Source organism: Nansenia antarctica (assembly GCF_963989245.1).
Source record: "Nansenia antarctica genome assembly, chromosome: 2".
NCBI lineage: Eukaryota > Metazoa > Chordata > Actinopteri > Argentiniformes > Microstomatidae > Nansenia > Nansenia antarctica.
This window is the reverse complement of record NC_137675.1, coordinates 32,544,270-32,571,451: the sequence shown is the minus strand read 5'-3', so window position 1 is coordinate 32,571,451 and position 27,182 is coordinate 32,544,270. Positions and strand designations below refer to the sequence as shown.

At 44.8% G+C, this 27,182-nt stretch overlaps 1 protein-coding gene across 5 annotated transcripts in view; it reads left to right on the top strand.

Moving 5' to 3' along the window:
• ldb1b (LIM-domain binding 1b) overlaps positions 1 to 27,182 on the top strand; it is a 72,320-nt gene that overhangs the window by 37,347 nt on the left and 7,791 nt on the right. For 2 of the 5 annotated variants that reach the window (XM_080522496.1, XM_080522498.1), the window contains exons 2-7: positions 8,445 to 8,547; positions 14,507 to 14,551; positions 17,192 to 17,267; positions 20,380 to 20,482; positions 24,748 to 24,920; positions 26,183 to 26,305. In XM_080522496.1, the coding sequence (XP_080378622.1) occupies positions 8,445 to 8,547; positions 14,507 to 14,551; positions 17,192 to 17,267; positions 20,380 to 20,482; positions 24,748 to 24,920; positions 26,183 to 26,305 (623 nt within the window). Of the gene's footprint in view, positions 1 to 8,444; positions 8,548 to 12,982; positions 13,000 to 14,506; positions 14,552 to 17,191; positions 17,268 to 20,379; positions 20,483 to 24,747; positions 24,921 to 26,182; positions 26,306 to 27,182 lie in introns of those variants that run through there. The other 3 variants (XM_080522500.1, XM_080522499.1, XM_080522497.1) reach the window with 3 other exon arrangements.

The following is a 27,182-nucleotide window of genomic DNA, read 5'->3' as shown; positions in this document are numbered from 1 at the left end:
TTCTCTGCTTTTATGGCTGGGCCAATCGGGGGTCACGTCTGGGCCGCATGCGGCCCGCTAATTGAATAGGCCTGGGTTAGGTTGTAGGCTTGTTGAGTGGTTAGGTTGTGCTGTAGGCTTGTTGAGTGGTTAGGTTGAGCTGTAGGCTTGTTGAGTGGTTAGGTTGTAGGCTTGTTGAGTGGTTAGGTTGTAGGCTTGTTGAGTGGTTAGGTTATAGGCTTGTGGAGTGGTTAGGTTATAGGCTTGTGGAGTGGTTAGGTTGAGCTGTAGGCTTGTTGATAGGGATGCTCCGATCTGGATTTTTGGGGCCGATACCGATCACCGATTTTTTTCCTCAAGATCAACCGATACCGATTTTTTTTTTAATACATAACTGTAGGCCTACTGACTGGATAGCCCACATATTTTTTGCTTTTTAGACAAAAGTTTTGATCCATTAGGCACCAAGCAAACGCAGACCCATTTTTATGGCATATTAAAGTAGGGATGCACCGAAATGAAAATTCTTGGCCGAAGCCGAATTTAAGGAAACACTTGGCCGAATACCGAATGTGTATCGGCAGTTTTTAATTTTATCATTGCATAAACTAAATACATTTTGCTTTTTATTCATGCTTCTCAAAGAAAGAAATTGAGATTGAAAAAAAATAACTTTTATTGAACATTCCAGCAGACATCAGTCTATACCAACAAAGCACAATAAATAAAATAAAGATGGCTGCGAAAAAGATGAGTATCTAAGAACTCTCCCACACTCTCACTGTAAACACTCATAATGGGTGTAAAAGGTGTCCTTTGTTTATTTATATATCTATATATTTATATCACTGAATATCTTCAACAAATTGCACTTCGTGTTCACACTGTAGAGAAAAAATGCAGTGCTACAAAAATAATAATGAACGAATCTAACTCAATGAAATGTCCGTGTTCAGTTTATGAGAGATCCAGATCGGATCAGTATAGGTATTATCTTCGCCACTAGATGGCGCTGGAACTTCATCAAAACACGCCCACTATTCGGTGGTAAACATTCTGTGTTTTCACACATTCGGCCGAATACCGAATGTGCTTTATTTTGCGATATTCGGCCGAATACATTCGGTGGCCGAATGTTCGGTGCATCCCTATATTAAAGGTCTGGCCTATCACCCAGTTAGGGCCTGAAGCCCAAGTCAGTCGATATGGCTGTATAAAAGACATCATAAACGTGGCCTTCATGGTTTACATACTGTTACGTCCTCCTATGTTTTCTGTTCAGTTATCTGTCTTCCCCAGGATTTTTTTTTTTTTCGGTTTTTGCGATCGGCCATTTTTGCCGATCACCGATCGAGTCATTTGGAGTGAAATCGGACGATTTAAATCGGTGGCCGATAAATCGGAGCATCCCTACTTGTTGAGCTGTAGGCTTGTTGAGCTGTAGGCTTGTTGAGCTGTAGGCTTGTTGAGTGGTTGGGTTGTAGGCTTGTTGAGTGGTTAGGTTGTAGGCTTGTTGAGTGGTTAGGTTGTAGGCTTGTTGAGTGGTTAGGTTGTAGGCTTGTTGAGTGGTTAGGTTGTAGGCTTGTTGAGTGGTTAGGTTGTAGCCTTGTTGAGTGGTTAGGTATAGGCTTGTGGAGTGGTTAGGTTGAGCTGTAGGCTTGTTGAGCTGTAGGCTTGTTGAGTGGTTGGGTTGTAGGCTTGTGGAGTGGTTAGGTTGAGCTGTAGGCTTGTTGAGCTGTAGGCTTGTTGAGCTGTAGGCTTGTTGAGTGGTTGGGTTGTAGGCTTGTTGAGTGGTTAGGTTGAGCTGTAGGCTTGTTGAGTGGTTATGTTGTAGGCTTGTTGAGTGGTTAGGTTGTAGGCTTGTTGAGTGGTTAGGTTGAGCTGTAGGCTTGTTGAGTGGTTAGGTTGAGCTGTAGGCTTGTTGAGTGTAGTGGTAGGATGATTAGAAAATGTCATATCACGATTATCATGGGCAAAATAATCGCGATCCACGATATTATCGCGAGAATAAAAAAATAAAAAAAAGTTTTATTTTTTTCGAATGCCAATAAAACACACTGTAATCACTTTAACTTAGATTTTGTTGTATTTTTATGACATTTTAAGTCAGTAATTCAGATTCTAGTGGCACTAGATTCTATCTCTGGACATAATCCGGGTCCTTAAGAAAGAGCAATCGAGCGCTGATTGACCTAACTCCTTTTCGGCCAATCAGCACCTTTCATTAACGTACCCAAGGAAGTTTAAAGAACGCACTCCCAGTGTTGCCAACTTCCAGAGCCCCTTGGCGACTTAATTAGTCAAAAGCGACCAGCGACAAATCTAACTTCCTTTTCTGGTCATTTGGGGAATTACTGTAAAGCATCTAACATATCCTGTATTCCATGGTTCACGTTACAACCGAGCTCAGGAGAGACAAGTAGGGATACAGTCTATGGCGAGCGAGGGTTGCCGTCTCCTCTCTCCCTCAACACTCACTCCCGCGGCCAGTCTGATAGCAGCCGCGGGGAGCGTGCCGTTGTTCCCCGGGTCCTTGCGGGGGGTTCGGGCAAAGTTCGGGAAATAACGGACGGTTGTCATGTGTTTATACAGCATGGATGTTACGTGCCTAATGCCTTTGATGCGCACACTTGCTACTTGCCGCTTTCATAATTTTATTTAGCCTATATAGCACAAGTCATGCATTGCATGTAACCTCAAGTGCTGAACAGTATTAAGTAAACCACAATATATTTGCTAAAGCTTAGGGGCGACCGTGCCTTTTGCAGCCATAGACTGTCACTGCCTGGTAATAACAAGGAAGGCCAATGACAGTATCCCGTCTAAAGTTTTTCACCAGCCATGGTGAGTAGGCTAGCATACGTTACCTAGTGACTGACTGACAGCCATGGTGAGTAGGCTAGCATACGTTACCTAGTGACTGACTGACAGCCATGGTGAGTAGGCTAGCATACGTTACCTAGTGACTGACTGACAAGGCTGACTTGACAGTAACGTTACCCATGCAGGCTGAACAATAGCGCGTGACAAGTTCTGTGAGGATATTCGCGCGTGGCTCATGTGAGGAAACGCAATTATATTACAGTAACAGTCGCTAACTTGACTGCAAAAGTAATGTAGCCTAGGCTGAAAAATAGCGCCAGACATTTTGTTAAACACAGTTAATTCATAACATACAATTATGACGATTATTTAAATAATTGAAATTCTCCACGATTAAGTTATCGCGGGTGTTTTTATCGCGATTAACGATAAAAACGTCCCATCCCTAGTTGAGTGGTTAGGTTGTAGGCTTGTTGAGTGGTTAGGTTGTGCTGTAGGCTTGTTGAGTGGTTAGGTTGTGATGTAGGCTTGTTGAGTGGTTAGGTTGTAGGCTTGTGGAGTGGTTAGGTTGAGCTGTAGGCTTGTTGAGTGGTTAGGTTGTGCTGTAGGCTTGTTGAGTGGTTAGGTTATAGGCTTGTTGAGTGGTTAGGTTGTAGGCTTGTTGAGTGGTTAGGTTGTGTTGTAGGCTTGTTGAGTGGTTAGGTTGTGCTGTAGGCTTGTTGAGTGGTTAGGTTGTGCTGTAGGCTTGTTGAGTGGTTAGGTTGTAGGCTTGTTGAGTGGTTAGGTTGTAGGCTTGTTGAGTGGTTAGGTTGTGCTGTAGGCTTGTTGAGTGGTTGGGTTGTAGCGTAGGCTTGTTGAGTGGTTAGGTTGTAGGCTTGTTGAGTGGTTAGGTTGTAGGCTTGTGGAGTGGTTAGGTTGTAGGCTTGTGGAGTGGTTAGGTTGTAGGCTTGTTGAGTGGTTAGGTTGTGCTGTAGGCTTGTTGAGTGGTTAGGTTGTGATGTAGGCGTGTTGAGTGGTTAGGTTGAGCTGTAGGCTTGTTAAGTGGTTAGGTTGTAGGCTTGTGGAGTGGTTAGGTTGTAGGCTTGTTGAGTGGTTAGGTTGTGATGTAGGCTTGTTAAGTGGTTAGGTTGTAGGCTTGTTGAGTGGTTAGGTTATAGGCTTGTGGAGTGGTTAGGTTATAGGCTTGTGGAGTGGTTAGGTTGAGCTGTAGGCTTGTTGAGTGGTTAGGTTGAGCTGTAGGCTTGTTGAGTGGTTAGGTTGAGCTGTAGGCTTGTTGAGTGGTTAGGTTGTGCTGTAGGCTTGTTGAGTGGTTAGGTTGAGCTGTAGGCTTGTTGAGTGGTTAGGTTGTAGGCTTGTTGAGTGGTTAGGTTGAGCTGTAGGCTTGTTGAGTGGTTAGGCTATAGGCTTGTTGAGTGGTTAGGTTGAGCTGTAGGCTTGTTGAGTGGTTAGGTTGTAGGCTTGTTGAGTGGTTAGGTTGTAGGTTTGTTGAGTGGTTAGGTTGTAGGCTTGTTGAGTGGTTAGGTTGTAGGCTTGTTGAGTGGTTAGGTTGTAGGCTTGTTGAGTGGTTAGGTTGTAGGCTTGTTGAGTGGTGAGGTTGTAGGCTTGTTGAGTGGTTAGGTTGTAGGCTTGTTGAGTGGTTAGGTTGTAGGCTTGTTGAGTGGTTAGGTTGTAGGCTTGTTGAGTGGTTAGGTTGTAGGCTTGTGGAGTGGTTAGGTTGTAGGCTTGTGGAGTGGTTAGGTTGTGCTGTAGGCTTGTTGAGTGGTTAGGTTGTAGGCTTGTTGAGTGGTTAGGTTGTGCTGTAGGCTTGTGGAGTGGTTAGGTTGTGCTGTAGGCTTGTTGAGTGGTTAGGTTGTAGGCTTGTTGAGTGGTTAGGTTGTGCTGTAGGCTTGTTGAGTGGTTAGGTTGTGCTGTAGGCTTGTTGAGTGGTTAGGTTGTGCTGTAGGCTTGTTGAGTGGTTAGGTTGTAGGCTTGTTGAGTGGTTAGGTTGTGCTGTAGGCTTGTTGAGTGGTTAGGTTGTAGGCTTGTTGAGTGGTTAGGTTGTGCTGTAGGCTTGTTGAGTGGTTAGGTTGTAGGCTTGTTGAGTGGTTAGGTTGAGCTGTAGGCTTGTTGAGTGGTTAGGTTGTAGGCTTGTTGAGTGGTTACGTTGTAGGCTTGTTGAGTGGTTAGGTTGTAGGCTTGTTGAGTGGTTGGGTTGTAGGCTTGTTGAGTGGTTAGGTTGTAGGCTTGTTGAGTGGTTAGTAGGGATGCACGATATGCATTTTTTCCAACCGATACCGATACCGATATTTACCCGCTTCTCGTGGCCGATAACCGATATGATAACCGATATGAGAACAGATATAATTTCACAGTTGATAACCTGTAGTTCATGCACACCTGAAGGTAAGAAAGGCTATGTAGTTAGGGATGCTCCGATCTGGATTTTTGGGGCCGATACCGATCACCGATATTTTTCCTCAAGATCAACCGATACCGATACCGATTTTTTTGAAAATACATAACTGTAGGCCTACTGACTGGATAGCCTACATATTTTTTGCTTTTTAGACAAAAGTTTTGATCCATTAGGCACCAAGCAAACGCAGACCCATTTTTATGGCATAGTAAAAGTCTGGCCTATCACCCAGTTAGGGCCTGAAGCCCAAGTCAGTGATATGGCTGTATAAAAGACATCATAAACGTGGCCTTCATGGTTTACATACTGTTACATCCTCCTATGTTTTCTGTTCAGTTATCTGTCTTCCCCAGGGAAGAAAAAAAAAAAAAAAAAAAGATCGGTTTTTGCCGATCACCGATCGAGTCATTTGGAGTGAAATCGGCCGATTTAAATCGGTGGCCGATAAATCGGAGCATCCCTATATGTAGTGAGCAAAGATTGATGATTTAATATTCCATAGTGATCTCACCAAATCTAACTTACATCACTATTGTTAACACAACAAAGAGAACACTTCTGACTCTTCAAATGTTCATTTATTATTACCTCTAACAAACAGAATCTGTTATAGACAGTGCACAATGCTTTTTTTAGCCAAGATCTGGCCTCCTTTTATGAAAACAAAAAGGCTCACCTAAGAGTAATTAGATCAAAAAAGTGTCAAAAATAAAGTGCATCTTGTCTATCCCTGTAAATTGCATAAATAAAATATCAAAAAATAAATAAATAAAGTGCATCAGTCAATACAAAAATAAAGACTTTTAAAGAACCAAAAGTGTTATAGAACTTTTACAGAAACTAGTGCCAAATGGCTGCTTAGTCTGCAGATAAACAGAATGACACAAGGCACATAGTAGGCTACACTAGTATGCTTAATAAAGCAACTGAAAAGGGCTATGCTACTTTTAGTGCATGAGGATGAGGTAGGTTGTGATAAAGCCCATCAAATGTTTTGCATAAGAATTCAAAATAAATTGCACTGACATGGAAAAACAAAAAGTGCATGTTTTCCTTGTAAACAACTTGTCTTGTATAGCCTACATTCACATTCTCACCTAAATAATAGACACGTTTTCCATTGGTGTTACCTAATATACAAACTGAATACAATTCAAATGCGTGTTCAATAGGCACCGCGGCTAGGCTACCTTCTGCTTGATATTCCTTCCATACAGCGTGCTGCTTGCAATGGAGAATCTTAAGGTGACTTATGAGATTCGTTGTGTTGTAACTCGTAGACCTTTGCCCTCCTCTCCGAACTTTTGTCGAACATGTGTTGCAAATTGCAAACGCACTATTATATATATATCTGCCTCAGAAACTCTGCAGAATGTCCACACCGGGGAAGCTCTCATGTTTCGCTGTCGTCTATACACTGCGTGCCTGTACGCAGGCGCAGCAGCATGAGCGCGGAAACTGGAAGCAGAAATATTTCCGGCTTCATATTATCGGCTCAATATCGGCTAAAATTTAATAAAACCGATAAACATTAATTCCCCATTATCGGGCCGATAAATATCGGTGCCGATAATATCGTGCATCCCTAGTGGTTAGGTTGTGATGTAGGCTTGTGGAGTGGTTAGGTTGAGCTGCAGGCTTGTTGAGTGGTTAGGTTGTGCTGTAGGCTTGTTGAGTGGTTAGGTTGTAGGCTTGTTGAGTGGTTAGGTTGTGCTGTAGGCTTGTTGAGTGGTTAGGTTGTGCTGTAGGCTTGTTGAGTGGTTAGGTTGTGCTGTAGGCTTGTTGAGTGGTTAGGTTGTAGGCTTGTTAAGTGGTTAGGTTGTAGGCTTGTGGAGTGGTTAGGTTGTGCTGTAGGCTTGTTGAGTGGTTAGGTTGAGCTGTAGGCTTGTTGAGTGGTTAGGTTGTAGGCTTGTTGAGTGGTTAGGTTGTAGGCTTGTTGAGTGGTTAGGTTGTAGGCTTGTTGAGTGGTTAGGTTGTGCTGTAGGCTTGTTGAGTGGTTAGGTTGTGCTGTAGGCTTGTTGAGTGGTTAGGTTGTGCTGTAGGCTTGTTGAGTGGTTAGGTTGTGCTGTAGGCTTGTTGAGTGGTTAGGTTGTAGGCTTGTTGAGTGGTTAGGTTGTGCTGTAGGCTTGTGGAGTGGTTAGGTTGTAGGCTTGTTGAGTGGTTAGGTTGTGATGACAGCTGGCAGTGTGGACCGTTGTCAGAGTTCACGGAAACATTGCTGAAAGAAATGACCAGAAATGACCGCGTGCGTGCGTGCGCCGGCACATGAAGGTGTTACCTGTACCCTTAGACTCAGACTGAAACACATTGAGCAACCGAGTGTCCTATGCTGCTGATGCAGCTACTAATGTTTGTGTTCAAGAATTTTTTTGTAAAATGTGAACGCAAATAGAGATACTAAACTGTTTGTGTGTGTGTGTGTGTGTGTGTGTGTGTGTGTGTGTGTGTGTGTGTGTGTGTGTGTGTGAGAGTGTGAGAGAGAGAGAGAGAGAGACATGACATGACAGTGTCAGAGCGTTCAAGAAAGCTAGTTGCTTAGAGGAGGCAAAGGTGTGTGTGTGTGTGTGTGTGTGTGTGTGTGTGACATGACAGTGTGTCAGGGCCGTTTCAGTGGGCCTGACCGTGAATGAGTGCAGCCAACTGAAACTAGGCCAGATAAGCCTGTCCACACACACACACACACACTTTGGCACAACACTATCTTCCTAAAAGGCGCAGACTCTGATAAAGCTTAGCCTAGCCTAATATGAAATTGTTAGTCACTCTGAGTGCGGAAAAAAAACTAAACCCCCCACACACACACACACATCTAAACTCTACACCGTCTCACTGACCACACAGTTGCAGTTGTGTTCTGTGTAGATCATGCTGTACATAGCCCATCCCTGTGTATCATAGCCCACAGCGTGTATTTGTGTATACTATCACTATATACAATATATTTATCATATATGTATCATAGCCTGTACAATTGCACATTGTATATAATCTCCATTTATATGTAACCACTGCACATCCAGTCACCATTGTATGACATGGTATGACATTGCACATCACGCTACCATTTGCACTTTACTGATTGCTGTAAACACTGCTACTTTTCACTGCAATATAATTGCTATTTGTTGCACTTCTGGTTAGACGCATAATAATTTTGTTGCATTGTCTTGTACTATGTAATGACAATACGGTAATGTGAACCTAATCTCCAAAAATCTAAAACTATCCTCCTCCTCCTCCTTTCTAGGCTGTTCCTCCAAGTCCTTCAAGCTGTACTCCCCAAAGGAGCCCCCCAACGGTAGCGCCTTTCCCCCCTTCCACCCGGGCACCATGCTGGACAGAGACGTGGGGTGAGTCTCTCTCACACACACACACACACACACACACACACACACACACACACACCACATCCTTCACTTCATGTTTCAGATGTACTGTTTTTTGGACAGTATTTTATTAATCCTTAATATACACTCACCGAACACTTTTTTAGCAACACCTGTACACCTTCTCATTCATGTTTTCAACATTCATGGGAATGTTTTCTTGGCACACTTTGGGCCCGTTAATACCAATCAATCATCTCTTCAATGCCGCAGCCTGTTTGAGTGCTGCTGACCTTGTGAATCCCTTCATGGCCACAATGTCCCCATCTTCTAACGGCTGCTTCCAGCATGATAATGCACCGTGTCACAGAGCAAAAGTCGTCTCAAACTGGTTTCATGAACATGACAATGAGTTCAGTGTTCTTCAGTGGCCTTCCCAGTCACCGGATTAGAACACCTTTGGGATCTGGTGGAACGGGAGATTCACAGCTTGAAAGTGCACCGGAAAAATATGCGGGTATTGCGTGATGCAATCATGTCATCATGGACCAGAATCTCAAAGGTTTCCAACATCTTGTGGAATCACTATCACGAAGAATTGAGGCTGTTTTGATAGCAAAGGGAGTTCCTACCCAGTATTAGCATAGTGTTTGGTGAGTGTACATTCTTGCAACTACAAGACCATATGATATTGCACAAAGACAAAATATGCCATAGAGGTAGATTGCTGACCAAAAAAATGACAATTAATGTTTCTTTGCGCTTGCTAGTTGGATGTTGTTTTTTGGCGCGTGTACACGTGTGTGTGAGCATGCGCCCGTTTGAGTGTGTGTGCCTTGAGTGTATGTCCTGCTGAGTCAGCGCTGGGCGGTTAGCCTCTCTCCTCTGAGATAAAGTGAGCAGGAAGTCCCGTGGAAGCGGCCGGCCTCTCTGGGGAGGGTTGATGTGGCGGTGCTGCTGGAGTGTTTCTGCGGGCAGCTGTGTTATCGGGAGGCTCTCTCCTCTTCCCTTCCCCCGGGGCGATGGAAGATGGAAGCTTTCAGGAGAAGTTGTGCTGCTAGGCACATATCTGGGATATCAGCTTCCACCTCTCTGACTGTCCTCTCCTCAAAGCTACGCTCCACAGGAGCGGGGGGTGCTCGGTGGCGTAGCACGCTAAGGCGTCAGTCGTGTAAACGCGGGGTTCCCCCGGTTCGATTCCCGGGCGTGGACTTATCCTGCATGTTATCCCTCCTCTCTCTCTCTCTCTCTCTCACCCATCTTTCCCGTCTCTACTGTCCCTATCCCAATAAAAAGCAGAAATCGCCCTAAAAACATTTAGACCACAGTCGAGGTCATTAATGGGAAACACTGTGCAGGAAGGTTTTTTTTGTTTTGTGTGTGGGGGTGCATCAGTACGTTCTTGCGTGACAGCCCGTCTCTCACTCTGAGAGACCGACAGCAGGGACAGTTGAAGAGTTTCTTTTTTTGTGATAAATTTGTTATTATTATTTCTTCAGGGGAGCGGTAACATATAAATGAACAAAAGAGAAATAGAATAACAAAAATCCAGTAGAAATACAAAATTCCCATAATTTCCCTGGTGGTTGGGATTTCTGGAGGAAAGGGATATGTTTTGCCAGATTAATTGCCAATTTAAATTGTGTGATAAAGACTCTTTCCATACTCTGTGAATATGTAATGGTTTTAAAGAAGCCTTAACCAGGATGGAGTAAAGAGCTGAGACCTGACCCCTGGCTCTGGTGAATGCTATGTGAAATGGATGCATGTCTAATGCGCTATTCCAGGGTACCCCATATGTGTGCATTGCTGTACGTAACTGAAGGTAGAAAAAAAAGGAGCTACCCGGTAAATGAAAGTTTCTCTGAATGTCTTGGAATGAGCGGAGACCCTCAGCCCCAAATAAATCTGAGAGTGTATGAACTCCATTAGTGGTGGGCAAACGATCAACATTTTTTGTTCGATAATCGTAACGAATTAACGATCAATTATCGATTAATCAATAAGGTTTTTTTTCATTAAAAAAAAGGAAAAAAAAAAATAGGGCAGAAATAACAAACATGTTTTCCTTGGGGAAAAAACTTTATTTGTGTTGCTATTGCAGAATTGCACAATGCACACATTCATTCATTCACATTAACTAGACACTACAGTCAGATAACAATCCTCTTAAACAAGGCAGTGAGTAGCCTAAATTGTTTAACTTAAAAACACATTTTACATTATAAATAAAAATATAGAAAATAAGTAACTCACCATAGGAGCAGTAAAAAAACAGTTACTCACAAATAGGAGGATGACTGAAAACGTTAGTGTCCTGCCTTCGACTCCTGGTAGTGCATTTCGATGCGCCTGGTTATGGAACGTCGCGATGGAACAGGATATGCTGGCTCGACTATTTGCATCAGCGCACGAAATCCTCTACCCTCGACAAAACTGAGCGGCAGAATATCTGTTTCAATTAATTTGCAGATGGCCATCGTTATTTTCTCTTCTCGTTGTGCATCACACTTCCCGCGTATAAGATGAGGCATGATGGAGGGCTGAGAAGTACAAGGTAGCGATAGCGAAGGAGCAGTCAGGGTCGGGTGTGCGGCTTGCAGGTGGTATTTCATCTGGGTTGTCGTCGTATTATATTTATAGGTCACTGCGCAGTGTTTGCAATGAACGAGGTCGCCTTTCAGATCAAAATGCTCCCACACCAAGCTTCGTTTCGCTCGCTTCGCCATTTTCCAAGCAGTGTGTGTTTTACCGCACAGCTGATTAATCAATTGAACATGCAAGGTGCCTTTCAGGAAGTAGTGGAGATCGCGCACCTATTACTGGAGGTCAGGTTACACTAACGTACGGGAACTTCCGTCATGCCGTACTGCGTTGTGAAATTCAATGCGAAGGCAAATGCAAAGTTCATTTCTCACACATAACGTGGACAAACTAATTTCCATTATTATTATTATTATATAAAAATAAAAATAAACGATTATCGAGCAAAATATTTTGTGATCGACCAAGACCTTATCGATCATCGATGCCCACCCCTAAACTCCATTGTCACTCCACTGGGGAAATGAGATTGGATGCCCTCCCAACTGGAGAATTGAATTTTTAAATATAGGCGAATGGAGGTACCAGTTGGGTGAAATTTTGCAGAACTTTTCTGCGCATCGCCAAACTGAGATTAATTCAGTGATGATGGAGCCGAATTTCAATTTGGACTGTTTAATAGAAATGTTAGAATCGTGTAACCTATGAGGATGGACAATGTTTTCCTCTAAAGGGCGCCAAGATACACGAGCAGCTGGATCAAACCATGTGGAGAGAGGACGCAGCACAAAGGACCAATAATACCATTCGAAGTTTGGTAGCCCCAATCCCCTTTCGTTTTTTAGCCTCTGGAGGGTTGAGAATTTGAGTCTGGGCTTCTTCCCCCCCCCATATAAAATTGGAGGAAATAGAGGGTAGTTTCTTCCAATAACCACTTGGTGGGGCTAGAGAGAGCATGGAACTAAAAAAGTTTATTCGTGGAAGAATATTCATTTTAATAACTGAGATACGGGAATGAAATGTGAGGGGTGAAGTTTTCCACCTTTGTAGATCGGATTCTACCTCCTTCAGCACATTCTTATAATGAATTGATACCAGTGTTTCCCCTACCATTGCCTTGGGGGGGCGGGCCGCCCCCCCAACGGAACCCCCCGCCCCCCCAAGAAAGAGGAATTATTACGGACGTAGACACCAAACATCTGACAAGTAGGCTAGAATATCCGCTTTTTTAAAAACCCAACCCGATTCTGTCGAGTGGCCAGTGTGACCAAAAGTAGCCCAATCTGGCAACACTGCTTGCTACGTTCTTGCAGCTCGCGTGAACACAGGTTCTTCCATCAGCGCTCGCCTGCCGCTTCGATTGCAGACTCAAGTTAACGCGCGTGCAGAAAGATGCCACGAAACTCGGTAGCTTTCTTTCAAGGAATTTATATATAAAAGTCCCGTAAAACAATTGTTATTTCTCGCCGTGAGAAATACAGGTGCGGCGTGAGAGCGTGAGAACTGGTTGAAATGCGTGAGTCTCATGGTATGTAAAATAGTGTCAAAGAACTAGCAAGCTAACTAGCTAGCTCAGAGGTGCTTAGATGAGCTAGTCTGCTGCACACATGCCAGCTAAAGAGCTAACTGGATGCACTTTATTATTTTACTTAAAGTAGATATACTATCTTTCTTATTCTGCTAGAATTGGGCTTTATGGTAATACCATAATGGCATATTTACAGTACATGGACAGTGGATTGAAGCATTGGAAATGTCTGTTTTTTATAGCAATCCAATATTCAATTATAATTGTTATAAATTGATATGGATCAATTTATACCTCTTATTAGATTATAAATACTCTGTTTGCCTTTTGGTTGACAGCAAAAGAGGGAGAGAGGAGGATAGAGAGCAGGATGGTGCACCAGAGAGAGAGAGCGCAAGAACCAGGTGAGAAAGTGGACAGGTAGTCAAGACCACATAAGTAAGTAGCCTTGAGAACCGATGGTTCTCGAGCCTAATGGCCCATAGGGCAGGAGCCTATCTCCTGTTTCCGTAGCGTGAGGCGGCTTAATGTACAAGTTAGTACACCCCCTGGACATGACGCTGGTATGTCGCAGGGTCTTACCCCCTGGGGGGGGGGGGGGGGGGGGGTCCATGCCGCGGTCCATGCCACCCCCCCAAGGCAGCAAACCTAGGGGAAACACTGGATCCTGTGTTTGAAATTGAGGGGTAGATAGTAATACCTAGATATTTAATATTCTGGTCCACTGGGATGTTTAGTGAGATATCTAACTGTCTAGCTGAGGCATTCAGTGGCAATAGAGCTGATTTTCCCCAGTTAATTTTGTAACCCGAAATTATTACGGATATTTAGAAGGTGAGGAAGTGACTGAGGGATATTCTGAATAAAAAGAAGGATATCATCAGCATACAGAGATATGTGATGTTTGGTGTTGTGGACTGTAATAGGATCATGGGTGACTGACTGGCGAACGGCCTGGGCCGCAGGTTCAAGAGATAGGGCAAACAGCAGAGGAGAGAGAGGGCAACCCTGGTACGAGCTGCGGGATACTGAGAATTGTTTAGCGCATGTGTTCCCTGTCAGAACCATTGCTGTCGGGTTGGAATATAGTAGTTTTATCATAGCTACATAATGATCTCCAAAGCCCATATAGCATAAAACCGCCCATAAAAAGTGCCACTCGAGATGATCAAAGGCTCTCTCAGCATCAAGTGAGAGAATAGCACGAGAATAACAGAAGTATTCGAAGAGTCAATAATATGGAGAAGGCGGCGAAAATTGTCTGAGGCAAGGCGACTTTTAATGAAGCCTGTTTGGTCTTCATGCACTAAGGTAGTCATAAATGGTTCCAGTCGTGAGGCTAGAACTTTGGCATACAGTTTAGTATCTGTATTTAAAATTGACAAGGGGCGATAGCTTCCGCAGTCAGTAGGGTCCTTCCCCTTTTTCAAGAGCAAAGAAATTATAGCTATATTGTTGTTTTTGGAGAAGGAGCCATTGTTGATTGCAGAATGAATCATTCCCAACAGTAAAGGGCCAACTTGGGGCCAAAAGGCCAGATAAAATTCATGTGGTAAACCATCCAACCCTGGTGACTTGCCTTTATTCATGCATGAAAGAGCTTTGTGTAGTTCAGATAGAGTAATAGGAGAATCTAAATCAAGGGAGTCATTCCGGGAAAGCTGGGGGAGCTGTAAGGGGTTCAAGAAGGAACTAACGGCTTGATCATTATAATCAATCTCAGAAGTATATAGAGCCGAGTAGAATGCCCAGAAGTTATTGGTAACCTCTGTTGGACCAGTGCACAAAGTACCTGTAGAAGATTTAATTAGTTGAAGAGTTTCTGTAGATAAAGCCAAGTATCAAAAGACAGCATCATCGCCTCTATGTGACAATTGTTTCTCTCTCTTCTCTTTCTCTCTCTCTCTGCAGCCCAACCCCAATGTACCCCCCCACATACCTGGAGCCTGGGATAGGGTAAGACTCACCTAGGTGTCTCCTCCACTGTACCTCCTTCTGCTTGTTTATAAAGCTCTCACTGGCACAGCACCAGAATATCTGAAAGACCTTTTGCTAGCATATCAGCCCAATAGAGCTCTCAGGTCTTCTGACGCTGGTTTTCTCTGTGTACCACATGTACAAAAGAAGAGATTTGGTGAGGCTGCATTCTCATTTTATGCACCCAGATTGTGGAATGCACTGCCAGTTTACATTAGGGATGCAACCTCAGCAAATATGTTCAAGTCAAGACTAAAAACCCATCTTTTTAATATTGCCTTTAAATGACTAAATAATTAAATGATGATTATATAATGAATGAATGAAAGCTTTATTTCGTACATGTGAAAAAAGAAATAGTTATAACAACAAAAAACAACAAAAAACCCAAGAAAAAACAAAACAAAACAAAAAACACTATTTACTTAACATGTCCGAAAAGGAGTAGGAAGAAGCATAAGCTTATTTAATCCTACCCCTTCTCCAATACTCAGAGATTAATAATGAATAATCTACAGTTAACTTCAAAATTAATATAATATTTTTTTTATTAAATCAAATTTATTTACGTATTTACATATTTACCAACAATAGAAAACAGATAATGTAAATAAACAAATAATCTGTAAAAACACCTGATGACTATCAAAGCCCTTCTTCCTCCTCGTACCTGGTGAAAACCATGTTTTTATAATGATAATGACAAATGACAACGTTTGCAGGAAAAGCGCTATATAAATAAAAATTATTACAAAAAGTTATTATTACCAGGGGAGGCTGCTGGAGGGAGAAATCCAAGGATCCAGGTGTTTGACACCATTCCTCATCCCATGTCTGTTCCGTTACAATGAGCCCATCCTCCCATGTCTGCCTCCACCAGCCTCCCCTGAGGCAGAGCCTTCTGCTGGGCACAGTGTGGTCGTCCAGAGACGTCCTGGTCCACCCGTAGTCGTGTTGAACTGAAAGTAGGAGGTTGATGGAGCTGTAGCCTGACCCAGGGTTCCACATTAACTAGGGATGTCCCGATCCCACTTTTTCACTACCGATACCGATACCGATACCTGGGCTACGGGTATCGGCGATACCGATACCGATCCGATATTTGTATACATTTTTTTACCCCTGAATAATAACAAATACCTCCCCAGTATATAGTCCACACCAACAACAGTTAAATTAAAAACTGCCAGCCTTTATTAAAGCAACAAATGCGACGTGTTGTGGATTGGAACTACGGATCATAAGCTTTCAAATGATGTGTCATACATTGAAATCCGAAAAAATATGAAGTTAGAGTCATTTGAATGTTGTTAGACGTCAGGCACATATAGGGTTAACCTCTTTGTAATGAAACCGGAAGCACACAGCGCAGCGCTATGCACATTTTAAGCGCATATAGGACTCGCGTGAAGCGCTATGCGCATTTTAAGCGCATATAGGACTCGCGTGAAGCATTTCTGCGACACGCGTTTTTGTTCACTGTTTTTCTCACAAAGCTACTAGCCAACTGTCATGCACGTGACCACTGGCGACTACTGTTGTCGTCACTTGAGCGACACGCCGGAACGGGCACGCCGATCGGGCACGCGGATCGGAGCCTCTTTTTTTTCTGGTCCGATCTCCGATCCAGCATTCAGGACCAATATCGGGTCGATATCCGATCTCAGTATCGGATCGGGACATCCCTAACATTAACGGTTGCCAGTTTGCCCGGGGCAAGTAAAACATTTGCTGGGTTTGTTTGCGCGACAGCGACAACGCTGCTGACATCTTCACTCCACCATCATCTAGTCTGGTCTGGCGCCTGCGCCGTCCGTTGTTCTTCCTGCACACCAATACACAGATCCAGGATCCAGCAGCGGCCTCGCTGTCGCGCAAACAAACCCGGTGATTTTTTTACTTGCCCCGGGCAATCAGGCAACCCGTTAATATCGAACCCTGTCTAACCTGATGTGGTGGGTTCAGAGCCTTCCCTGTCCCTGTGAAGCATTCACAGCCCTGCAGCATTCACACCCTGCAGCATTCACAGTCCTGCAGCATGTAACTCCACCACCGACCGTCAAACCAATCATGTTTAAACTGTGACCACCGTGGCCTGGGGTGGTCCAGTGGTCTAGCACCGCGGTCTACAGTGCACACATATGCCCATGTCGGCATGGGTTTGGAACCCGGCCCATGCCCTGCTGACATGCCCTCTCTCCCTTCTTCTCCTTACTTTCCTGTCTGTCTTCACTATATCTGTCCAATAAAATGAAAAATATGCGTGGGACTGCCCCACTCAGAAGAATTTTATTTTATTTTTTTTATGTGACAACCAGCGGGAGGTCACTACACACGGTCCCTCGGGAGCCTCCACACCACAAGTGCGGCACGAAGCGAAAAAAAAATGGTCTTTAAGCGTTATTGTACCAAAAAGAAAAGAAAATACCACCACAATTTCAGAGTGCAAAAAAACCCGGGCTAGAACCATAATGCTAACACCTGTCACATCCTCCTCGGTCTCCACAGGTTGAGTTGGGCTTGGTGGAAGAAAAAAAAGGGATGTCTTGAAATGTAGCTGTGTTTATTTGCAGTCTGCTTACTTACTTAACCCCTCCTTCTCCTCTCCCCCTCTCTCAGGAGGCACACGCCGTACGGGAACCAGACAGACTACCGGATATTTGAACTCAACAAGCGGCTACAGAACTGGACAGAGGTAAGGAGCTCATCCTCTCCGTACCCACTCATCTCTCCTCGTTGGGATGGTTTCCTCAGGCACTGTTAGGATAGTACGGGACAGCGCAGCCTCTGGTTCTTCTAAACGTTGCACTGCAGCACACAATTGACCAAAATATGGAAGTGCTCAATAGACAACATCAGACAAAACAATCACATAAATAGACGACACCAAACAATGGTATGCATTAGGGGTGCAACGGTTCTCGGCTTTTTTACGGACGGTATGGTTTGCGTTCCACGGCTCAATTCACTAGTGAACCGTGACGGTTTTCGGTTTATGCTGCGATTTGGCCGCGTTCGTAAATTAGCTCTGAGAGCGCCGGAGCGTCCGCGTGAATGCCTCGAAAGCGGCCTTTGGTCAGAGGTCGAGTTGGTCTGGAACGCAGTTGTACATCCTTACTGCCTAATTGGCTGCCTAATATTCAATCACAGGGAAGAAACAAAAACACTGTTAGAGAAAAAAAAGGTGAAGATGGCGAACGGATTAGAAAACATGGCGAACCCAGTTGAGAGGCAACAGTTTGAGGAAGCCCCGGATTCCTACAAGTCTGCGGTGTGGGGTCATTTCGCTTTTCCCGTTGAATACGACAATAAGGGGGAAAAAACAGTGGACAGAAACATTACTGTCTGCAAGCTCTGCTTAAAGCGTGTGCCATATGCGAATGGATGCACCTCTAACATGAACCAGCATATTCGCCGCTACCACTCAACGATAACACTGACTGGGAGCAGGAAAGCCAGTCAGGTAGCGTCAGTGAGCAGACAGCAGTCTCTCTCTCTGATGCGTTCGGACAGACGTACACTACCACTTCAGAGAAACACAAAAAAATAACCAATGCAGTGGGGATGTTCATTGCAAAGGATTTGCAGCCCTTTTCGGTGGTTGGAGATTTGGGTTTTCGAAATCTGATAAAAACTCTCGAGCCCCGTTACAGTGTCCCCTCCCGTACATCATTCAGCACCAAAATAATCCCCGGTATTTACCAAATAACGCGCAGAGGCATTGAAGACGATTTGGCAAAAACACAGAGCTTTGCACTGACTACGGATGGTTGGACCTCCCGGGCAACGGAGAGTTACCTCACTGTCACGGTCCACTACATGTCACCGGATTGGGAGATGAAGAGCGCAGTACTGCAAACTCGTCCACTATACGAAAGCCATACCAGCGCGCACCTGGCAGAGGAACTAACAAATGCAGTGACTGAGTGGAAGTTGGAGAGGCCAAACATAACAATTCCCGTTACAACAGACAACGCAGCAAATATCGTAAATGCGATCCATGAAGCTGGTGGACTGGGGCCACAGATCGGCTGCTTTGCGCACGTTGTAAATCTTGCCGCCAAGAAGGCAGTGGCAATAACCCCGGTGTCCCGCCTCCTGGGTAAGATCAGACATGCAGTCACTTTCTTCCACAAAAGCACCACAGCCCACCATATTCTGACAATTAAACAAGATATGTTAGACTTACCAAAACACAAATTAATCCACGATGTCGCAACTCGTTGGAATACAACACATGACATGTTGGAACGCTATGTGGAACAGCAGCCCGCCATCTACTCTGCCTTACTAGACAAAGGTGTTAAGGTTTCTGCCAAGAACATGGCGATGTTGTCTGACAGTGAACAGAAACTGGCAGAAGAAGTCATTGACCTACTAAAACCACTAAAAACCGTGACCACTCTCATGAGCAGTGAAACATCCCCCACCACATCAATGATACTCCCCCTGAAGGAAATGATACTGAAATCCATGGCACCAGGAGATGAGGACAGTGCAGCCATCAAACTAGCCAAAGCAGCCATTACCCAGGACCTGGAAAAGAGGTACACAGACCCTGATCTCCAAGCATACCTCCAAAGAGCCACAGCCCTGGACCCCAGGTTCAAATCCCTGCCTTCCCTTGATGAAGCCTCTCGTGCCAGACTCTACAGGGATCTCACCACAGACATTCTGTAGCATGAACAGCAGGTAGTCTATTATTTTATTATTCATGATTGATGTTTTTAGTTAACCATGTGTGATTTTATCATTTAGATGGCTGTTATTATATATTTTATGTCCTTATCACAGTTGTTAATTAAAAAAATAAAATAAACATTTTTCATTATTCTTGCAGGGTCAAGCAGAGAAAGCTGGGCCATACACAGAGGAACAAAATCCATCCTCATCACCTCCCCAGAAGAAGACAGCAATGGCAGAGCTATTTGGGGCGGTCTTCAAGGCAGATGAACAGCCCAAGTCCATTGCCCAGATCATTGAGGAGGAAGTCACCAGGTCAACAGGTGCAAGTTCCCCCATGTTGCACAAGTTGCACAGAGACACCTCTGTGTCCCGGGAACGTCTGTTGCAAGTGAGAGAATTTTCTCCACTGCTGGGGACATTGTCACTGCAAACCGCTCTCGCCTTGCTGCAGAGAATGTTGACATGCTTATATTTTTACATAAGAACCTCATAATAGATAAATAGATCGATGATAATTGAAGTTGCATTTACATCCTGAATAGTTGAAGTAAGGATATGTTTATTTAAAATAGTTAAACTATTTTATTATTTTTAAAAAGTGTTACTTTTGTAGTGTGAATTTGTTTGTTTGAAGTGTGAATTTGTTTTCCTCCTGTTTGCATACGGGCTACCAGCTGTCAAGGCTAAAGTGCACTTTTACTTTCGAAATATTATTTTTTGGGGGGACATTTGAAAGTGTTTTTTGTTTATATACATTATATACATTACATATACATGTGTATGTTAAAGTTCCATATGTATAAGCAAAGTAAAGTAACAGTTTGTAAATAAATAGTAGCATTTGTTTCTGAACCGAACCGTACCGAAAACCGTGACCCAAAATACCGAACCGTACCGAACCGTGGGCCAACTGAACCGTTGCACCCCTAGTATGCATGTCAGTTAGGACAGTGAGGAGGGGGCTGGAGGGAGGCGTTCAGAGTCCTGATGGCTATGTTCTCTCTCCTCATCCCTCCCTCCTCTCGCTCCTACCCTGACTTCTCTCTATCTCCTCCCTAATTCACTCCCCCCATCTTTCTTTCTTTTTCCCCTACCCCCCCCCCCCCACCCCCCCCTTCCAGGAGTGTGACAACCTGTGGTGGGATGCCTTCACCACAGAGTTCTTTGAGGATGACGCCATGTTGACCATCACCTTCTGTCTGGAGGACGGCCCCAAGCGCTACAGTAAGTACACACACGCACACACTAGGGCTGCACGATTAATCGATTTTAAATCGAAATCGCGATTTGAGATGATGCGATTAGCAAATCGCAACGCCTGCGATTTGGGATACGTTATACAGCGCGTCGGATTCAACGTCAATGAACGCACACGCCCAACAACAACAACACTGCACGTGAAACGCCCACGTGTGAATCTGTGAAGACGTTTCAGTAGCTAGCAACATTAATGGTGTGGATAAATCGCTTCAAAAACAGCACTTCTGTTTAGGGATGCACGATATGCATTTTTTCCAACCGATACCGATAACCGATGTTTACCCGCTTCTCGTGGCCGATAACCGATATGAGAACAGATATAATTTCACAGTTGATAACCTGTAGTTCATGCACACCTGAAGGTAAGAAAGGCTATGTAGTGAGCAAAGATTGATGATTTAATATTCCATAGTGATCTCACCAAATCTTACTTACATCACTATTGTTAACACAACTAAGAGAACACTTCTGACTCTTCAAATGTTGAAATCTTAACTGTAACTTCAATGGAATCCTAAGCTGTGCCGTCCAGCCATTTTTGCCGTTCACTCATGTCAAATGCCGGTAGATTCGCGTCTTGCTCCCTTTTAACACATGTCGGCGTTTCCCTGGTATCGAGATCTAAACTATTAGAACTGAAAGCGGCAGGTAACAGGCACATAACATCCATATGCTGTATATATAAATAAATATATTTGACTACCAGCAAGACACCGGAGCACTCGTATCTATAACAAACGCGGAGATTGTATGAGCCCCGCGTCAGTCAGCCTTTCCGTAGAAATACATCGCTCCGTTATATATCTAACGTTACATGTTTTAAGGCTGATCTGTGCATGATAGTGCTGCATTATGTTGATCTATTTATATCCATCTATTCTTGCCAATTCCTTATTACCAGTGGAAAGGGGGAAGGCTAAAACACTTTGAATGGAATAGATAGGACTTTCCGTTCAATGGAGGAAGCATGATACTCGCGAGTTCATCTCGCTTTTCCCCCCGTTGATGTATTAAACAATCTAAGCAATCTAATCAGAGCAGTTGTTATTATGTAATATTATTGATGGATGTGCCATTTTTGATGGAGAGCAGTGAGCGGATGACTGGATGTGGGCATGTATTTGACTAATGCCGATAGATTCGCGTCTTGCTCCGAAACCGGAGCTGTCGGCGCTGACAGGATTTTACAGCGTTCCTTCAAACTATCGTAATTCATGAACTATATGCCCAATCTAAAAAATTCAAACCGTTTCTGAAAGCAGAGAAGTTGCACTTTTTGAACAGTTGAACTTTCTTAGGCTTATTACGGTAGTTCACCGAACTTTTGCCGAACATGTATTGCAAATTGCAAACGCACTATCTGCCTCAGAAACTCAGAAAAATGTCCACACCGGGGAAGCCATGTTTCGCTCTCGTCTCTACACTGCGTGGCTGTACGCAGGCGCAGCATCATGAGCGCGACAACCGGAACCGGAAATATTTCCGGCTTCATATTATCGGCTCTATATCGGCTAAAATGTAATAAAACCGATAAATATTTAATAACATTAATTTCCCAATATCGGCGCCGATAATATCGTGCATATCTACTTCTGTTGTATTTTGGGTTTAGGACGACAGATGTGCAACAACAGCAGGTGTTGCGCACAACCTGTCGTGGAACAATCGCTACATCCAGAGGCAACACCACAAACCTGTATCAGCACTTGAAAAAGTATCACAGGCAGCTCTATGACGAGTGTACGGTCAGAAACGGAGAGTTAAGTGAAAGTCCCGTAGCCCGGTCTAACGTTAAGCAACCTAGTGTTTTAGAGTCGTTTGCGGCTGTTACGCCGTATGAAAAGGGCTCACGAAGGCATCGTGAAATAACCAATTCCATCACGCACTACCTCGCTAAAGACATGGGGCCCTATTATGCACTTCATCAATAAGACGAGGCGGTAGATCTAAACTTAAGACGTGGAGGCGTGGTCAAGGCCACTTTGCTATTATGCGTGCGGTAGTGGGCGCCTAAAACCCGGCGCTAAGCAAAGAAATTAGTCATGGGTGTGTTTTGGGCGTCTTCTCAATCAACCCAATCAGCGTGCCAGGTGCCATTCCCTTTAAGAACCGGCTGCGTTGAGTCATTAGCGTTATGCTATTATGGAAGTCCTGAGAAGGAGGTCAGCGCGCTTCTCTGCAGAAGAAAGTAACACGCTCGTGCATGAGGTCAAGGCTCGTCAGTTCGCAATCTTTGGAACGGCGCGAAATCATTTGTTAATAAACATTTATCTCGAGCTTACTCGTTTTCTGTGCAAGGGAACCTTATACTCAAATTCGTTAAAGGAAAGAACAGGTCAGCTGGTTTAAGTTCAACTGCAGACAGGGAGACGGAAGGGAGACAGTCACCTGGCAACATGGAACAACCTTGTGTGATATAGTATTCAGAATAAACACAGCAATCATTATTTTCTGAATAAACACGGCAATACCTCCCTTGTGAGTTGAGAAGTATTACAGAGGGGTCGCTGGAAGACTGCAGGAATGACAGATGTTGATGTCATTATATTACGCACGGGCACGGCATGCTCGTACTGTATGTGCACAGTATGCGGAGGCAACATACTGTACAGCGCTGGCCTCTCCCTTCTGAAATAAAGCATTTATACTGTGACCGTAATTGACGTCTTGCCGTGGAGCCACGTGCGTGTTCATGTGTGCCCACATGCATGCGCAAACCGCGGAGGCGCGCTCGTGTTTCAAAACGTGCATGAAGTCTAAACTTAAGAACTTTTCAAACCATTTCTTAGCGATAGGAGCAAAGTCAGATCGCATAATAGCAGGGGCGCCTAGTGCACTTCATTAACATATGAACACTCCCACAATGAGCAATATATGCACGGGAGTTTTACGTCTTATGTGTGGGCGCCTATCGACACCTGCATAATAGCAGTAGCGCGTATGAAGCGCATAATAAGGGTGGTGGTAGGTCTTAACCTGGTGGTGCGTCTTAATTAACACTTAAGACGGCAAGTTAAGAAGTGCATAATAGGGCCCATGGTGTCTATTAACACGGAGCAAGGGTTTAAAAAAACTCATCCAAACGCTGGATAAAAGATATGCGCACGTACTTAAGTCATGTGGCCATCCCAGAAATGTATGCGGAATGTAGGAAGATACTTGAGACGGAGCTGAAAAAATGTCGAGTACTATGCAACAACAACAACCGATCTGTCGGGCAGGACGACCGAGCCGTATCTCAGTCTCACCGTGCACTTCATACATTACGACTTTGAGTTGAAGAGTTGCCTGCAAACGGTATACTTTCCTGCTTTATCTATTTCAATGTTTACAGAAAGGACCTATTATTCTTTACTGGACATTTTTATTATCACTTTATTTAACTTGATTGCAGTATGTGCAATATTTTGATGCTGCTCCTGAGCCATAATTGAATAACCTTGTTTGTAGAACGGTCCTATTTTATTTTCATATTGGAATTGTTAAAACATTTGGACACTTGTTGAGAGAAACAAAAAACCTGTTTAAAAAACCCATAAAATAAATATGTTGTTCCAATTCATATCTTTTAAGTTCTCATCCTTGCATTAGAATTAGAGCAGTTAACAGTTTGCTGGTATCATGTGGTAATGCACTCTGAAATTAGCCCATGATAGGAGGTGATACAGATTCATCCAATGCCAAGTACTTTTGAAAGTACCTGCCCTTTTTCAAACAGCTTCCAATGGAGCTCTCCTAGATGGTTGTGTGAAACAAACCATCTGAGTCAGGTTAGTAATGCTCCATCACATGTTTTAAATCTATTACACAGTGAATCTTAAACTGAAGCTTGACTTTAAAGCAACCAGGCCTGAAGACGTACAAACAAACTGCACGTTGATACGACCTTCCTAGCCGGAGATATGGCCGCACTTTACAAAAACCTCTTTAAAAAAATAATAATCGCAAATTAAATCGCAATCGCAATATCTGTCAGAATAATCGCAATTAGATTTTTTCCCCAAATCGTGCAGCCCTAACACACACACACACACACACACACACACACACACACACACTCACACACACACACACACACACACACACACGCACACACTCGCACACACTCGCACACACTTGCACACACACACACCTTGGAAGACAGTAAGAGCATTTTTTCCGATCGTCGTACGGTCGCGCTATTCTCACACTTCCTGTGTCCCCCCCCCCCCCCCCCCCCCCCCCCGCAGCGATTGGGCGGACGCTGATCCCGCGGTACTTCCGGAGTATATTCGAGGGGGGCGCCACCGAGCTGTACTACGTCCTGAAGCACCCCAAGGAGTCGTTCCACAACAACTTTGTCTCTCTGGACTGTGACCAGTGCACCATGGTGACGCAGAACGGCAAGCCCATGTTCACACAGGTGTGTGTGTGTGTGTGTGTCTGTGTGTCTGTGTGTCTGTGTGTCTGTGTGTGTGTGTGAGAGTGTGCGTGTCTGTGCGTGCATGTGCCTGTGTGTGTGTGCCATCCGTAACAGTCTTTGTGTGTATGCCTGACCCCGGTGTTTGACCCCTGCCCCCCGGTCCCTCCCCCCTCCCCAGGTGTGTGTGGAGGGCCGTCTGTACCTGGAGTTCATGTTTGATTGTGTGTTGACCTCTGACCCCGGCCCCCCCCCCTCCCCAATCTTAGCATCCCTACACTGGCTCCCCATCAAACTTAGAATTCATTTCATGGTTCTGGTCATCACTTACCGAGCCCTTCATGGTCAGGCACCTGCCTACATCTGTGACCTCCTGCGTCCTTACAGCCCCAGTAGGTCTCTCAGGTCCTCTGACCAGGGTTTGTTGGTCGTCCCCCGTGCCAGATTAAATACCAAAGGTGATCGAGCATTCCAAACCGTGGCTCCCAAACTCTGGAATGCTCTTCCCTTGAAACTGCAGGGCTCGACATTAACGCCGTTTTACTTGTCCGGAGCAAGTAAAACTTTCGCCGGGTTTGTTTGCGCGAGCACAACGACGCTGCTAAATGGATATGTTTACCTGTGCAGGAAGAACAACAGACTAGACTAGATGATCGTGAGTGAAGATATTATCAAAGATTACGGGTGATCGACAGGCGCGTACGCTTTGATAATATCTTCACTCACGATCATCTAGTCTAGTCTGGCGCCTGCGCCGTCTGTTGTTCTTCCTGCATACAGGTAAACACATCCAGGATCTAGCAGCGTCGTTGTGCTCGCGCAAACAAACCCGGCAAAAGTTTTACTTGCTCCGGACAAGTAAAACGGCGTTACTGTCGAGCCCTGAACTTAGATCAGCGGTCTCGGTCGAAACTTTTAAAAACAGCTCAAGACTGTCCTATACAGACAGGTTTTGGCTAACCACAAAAGCCTGTCTCTCTGTGTCTTGTTATTATTTGTCGTACACTTGTTATCTGTTTCTTGTTCTTATTTCCACTTGTTTACCTTTTCTTTTAACCTGCTATAACTTCTGCTCTGTATTATGTTGTTATAATATAACAACATAATACAGAGCAGAAGTTATAGCAGGTTAAAAGAAAAGGTAAACAAGTGGAAATAAGAACAAGAAACAGATAACAAGTGTACGACAAATGTGTAATGCACTGTGTGCCCCCTGGTCTGGGATAGGGGCTGTAGAAATAAATGTGTCTGACTCCCTGGCACAGGTGTGTGTGGAGGGCCGTCTGTACCTGGAGTTCATGTTTGATGACATGATGAGGATAAAGACGTGGCACTTCAGCATCAGGCAGCACCGCGAGCTCATCCCCCGCAGCATCCTGGCCATGCACGTGAGTCTGTCGCACGCACGCACGCACGCACACACACACAAAGGGACTCACACTTCACCCCATGGCCAGCAACATGCGTTACAGTGAGCCCACCTCCTCCTGTGTTTTCTACCCCCCCCCCCAGTGTCCCCTGACCCCCACTTACCCTCCTCCCCCCCAGTCTCCCCTGACCCCCACTTACCCTCCTCCCCCCCAGTCTCCCCTGACCCCCACTTACCCTCCTCCCCCCCAGTCTCCCCTGACCCCCACTTACCCTCCTCCCCCCCAGTCTCCCCTGACCCCCACTTACCCTCCTACCCCCCAGTCTCCCCTGACCCCCACTTACCCTCCTCCCCCCCAGTCTCCCCTGACCCCCACTTACCCTCCTCCCCCCCAGTCTCCCCTGACCCCCACTTACCCTCCTACCCCCCCCACTTACCCTCCTACCCCCCCCCCAGTGTCCCCTGGCCCCCACTTACACTCCTACACCCCCCCCCAGTGTCCCCTGGCCCCCACTTACACTCCTACACCCCCCACTTACCCTCCTACCCCCCCCCCCCCCCCAGTGTCCCCTGGCCCCCACTAAAGGCCGGTTTAGGCTTCTGCGTCGAATTTACGTGCGTAGCTTACGTACATTCTTACGTAGGTCTCGCAATTTACACTTCTGCGTAGGCCGCGCTGCAATTACACCGTCACATCGCTAGGTGGCAGTGTGTTTTCAGCCCCTGTGCTGTGCCTCTTCCGGTTAGGAACTCAACGGAGCTCAAAGCTCTAAGCGGCATAATAGCGATCTTTTTGTTGTTATGTTGTAAATAAAAGTTCTATGATGCATTGAAATGACATTAAACTAAGATAATACGATGGTTATCATAATTTTTCAAATCTTTATTAATAAGTA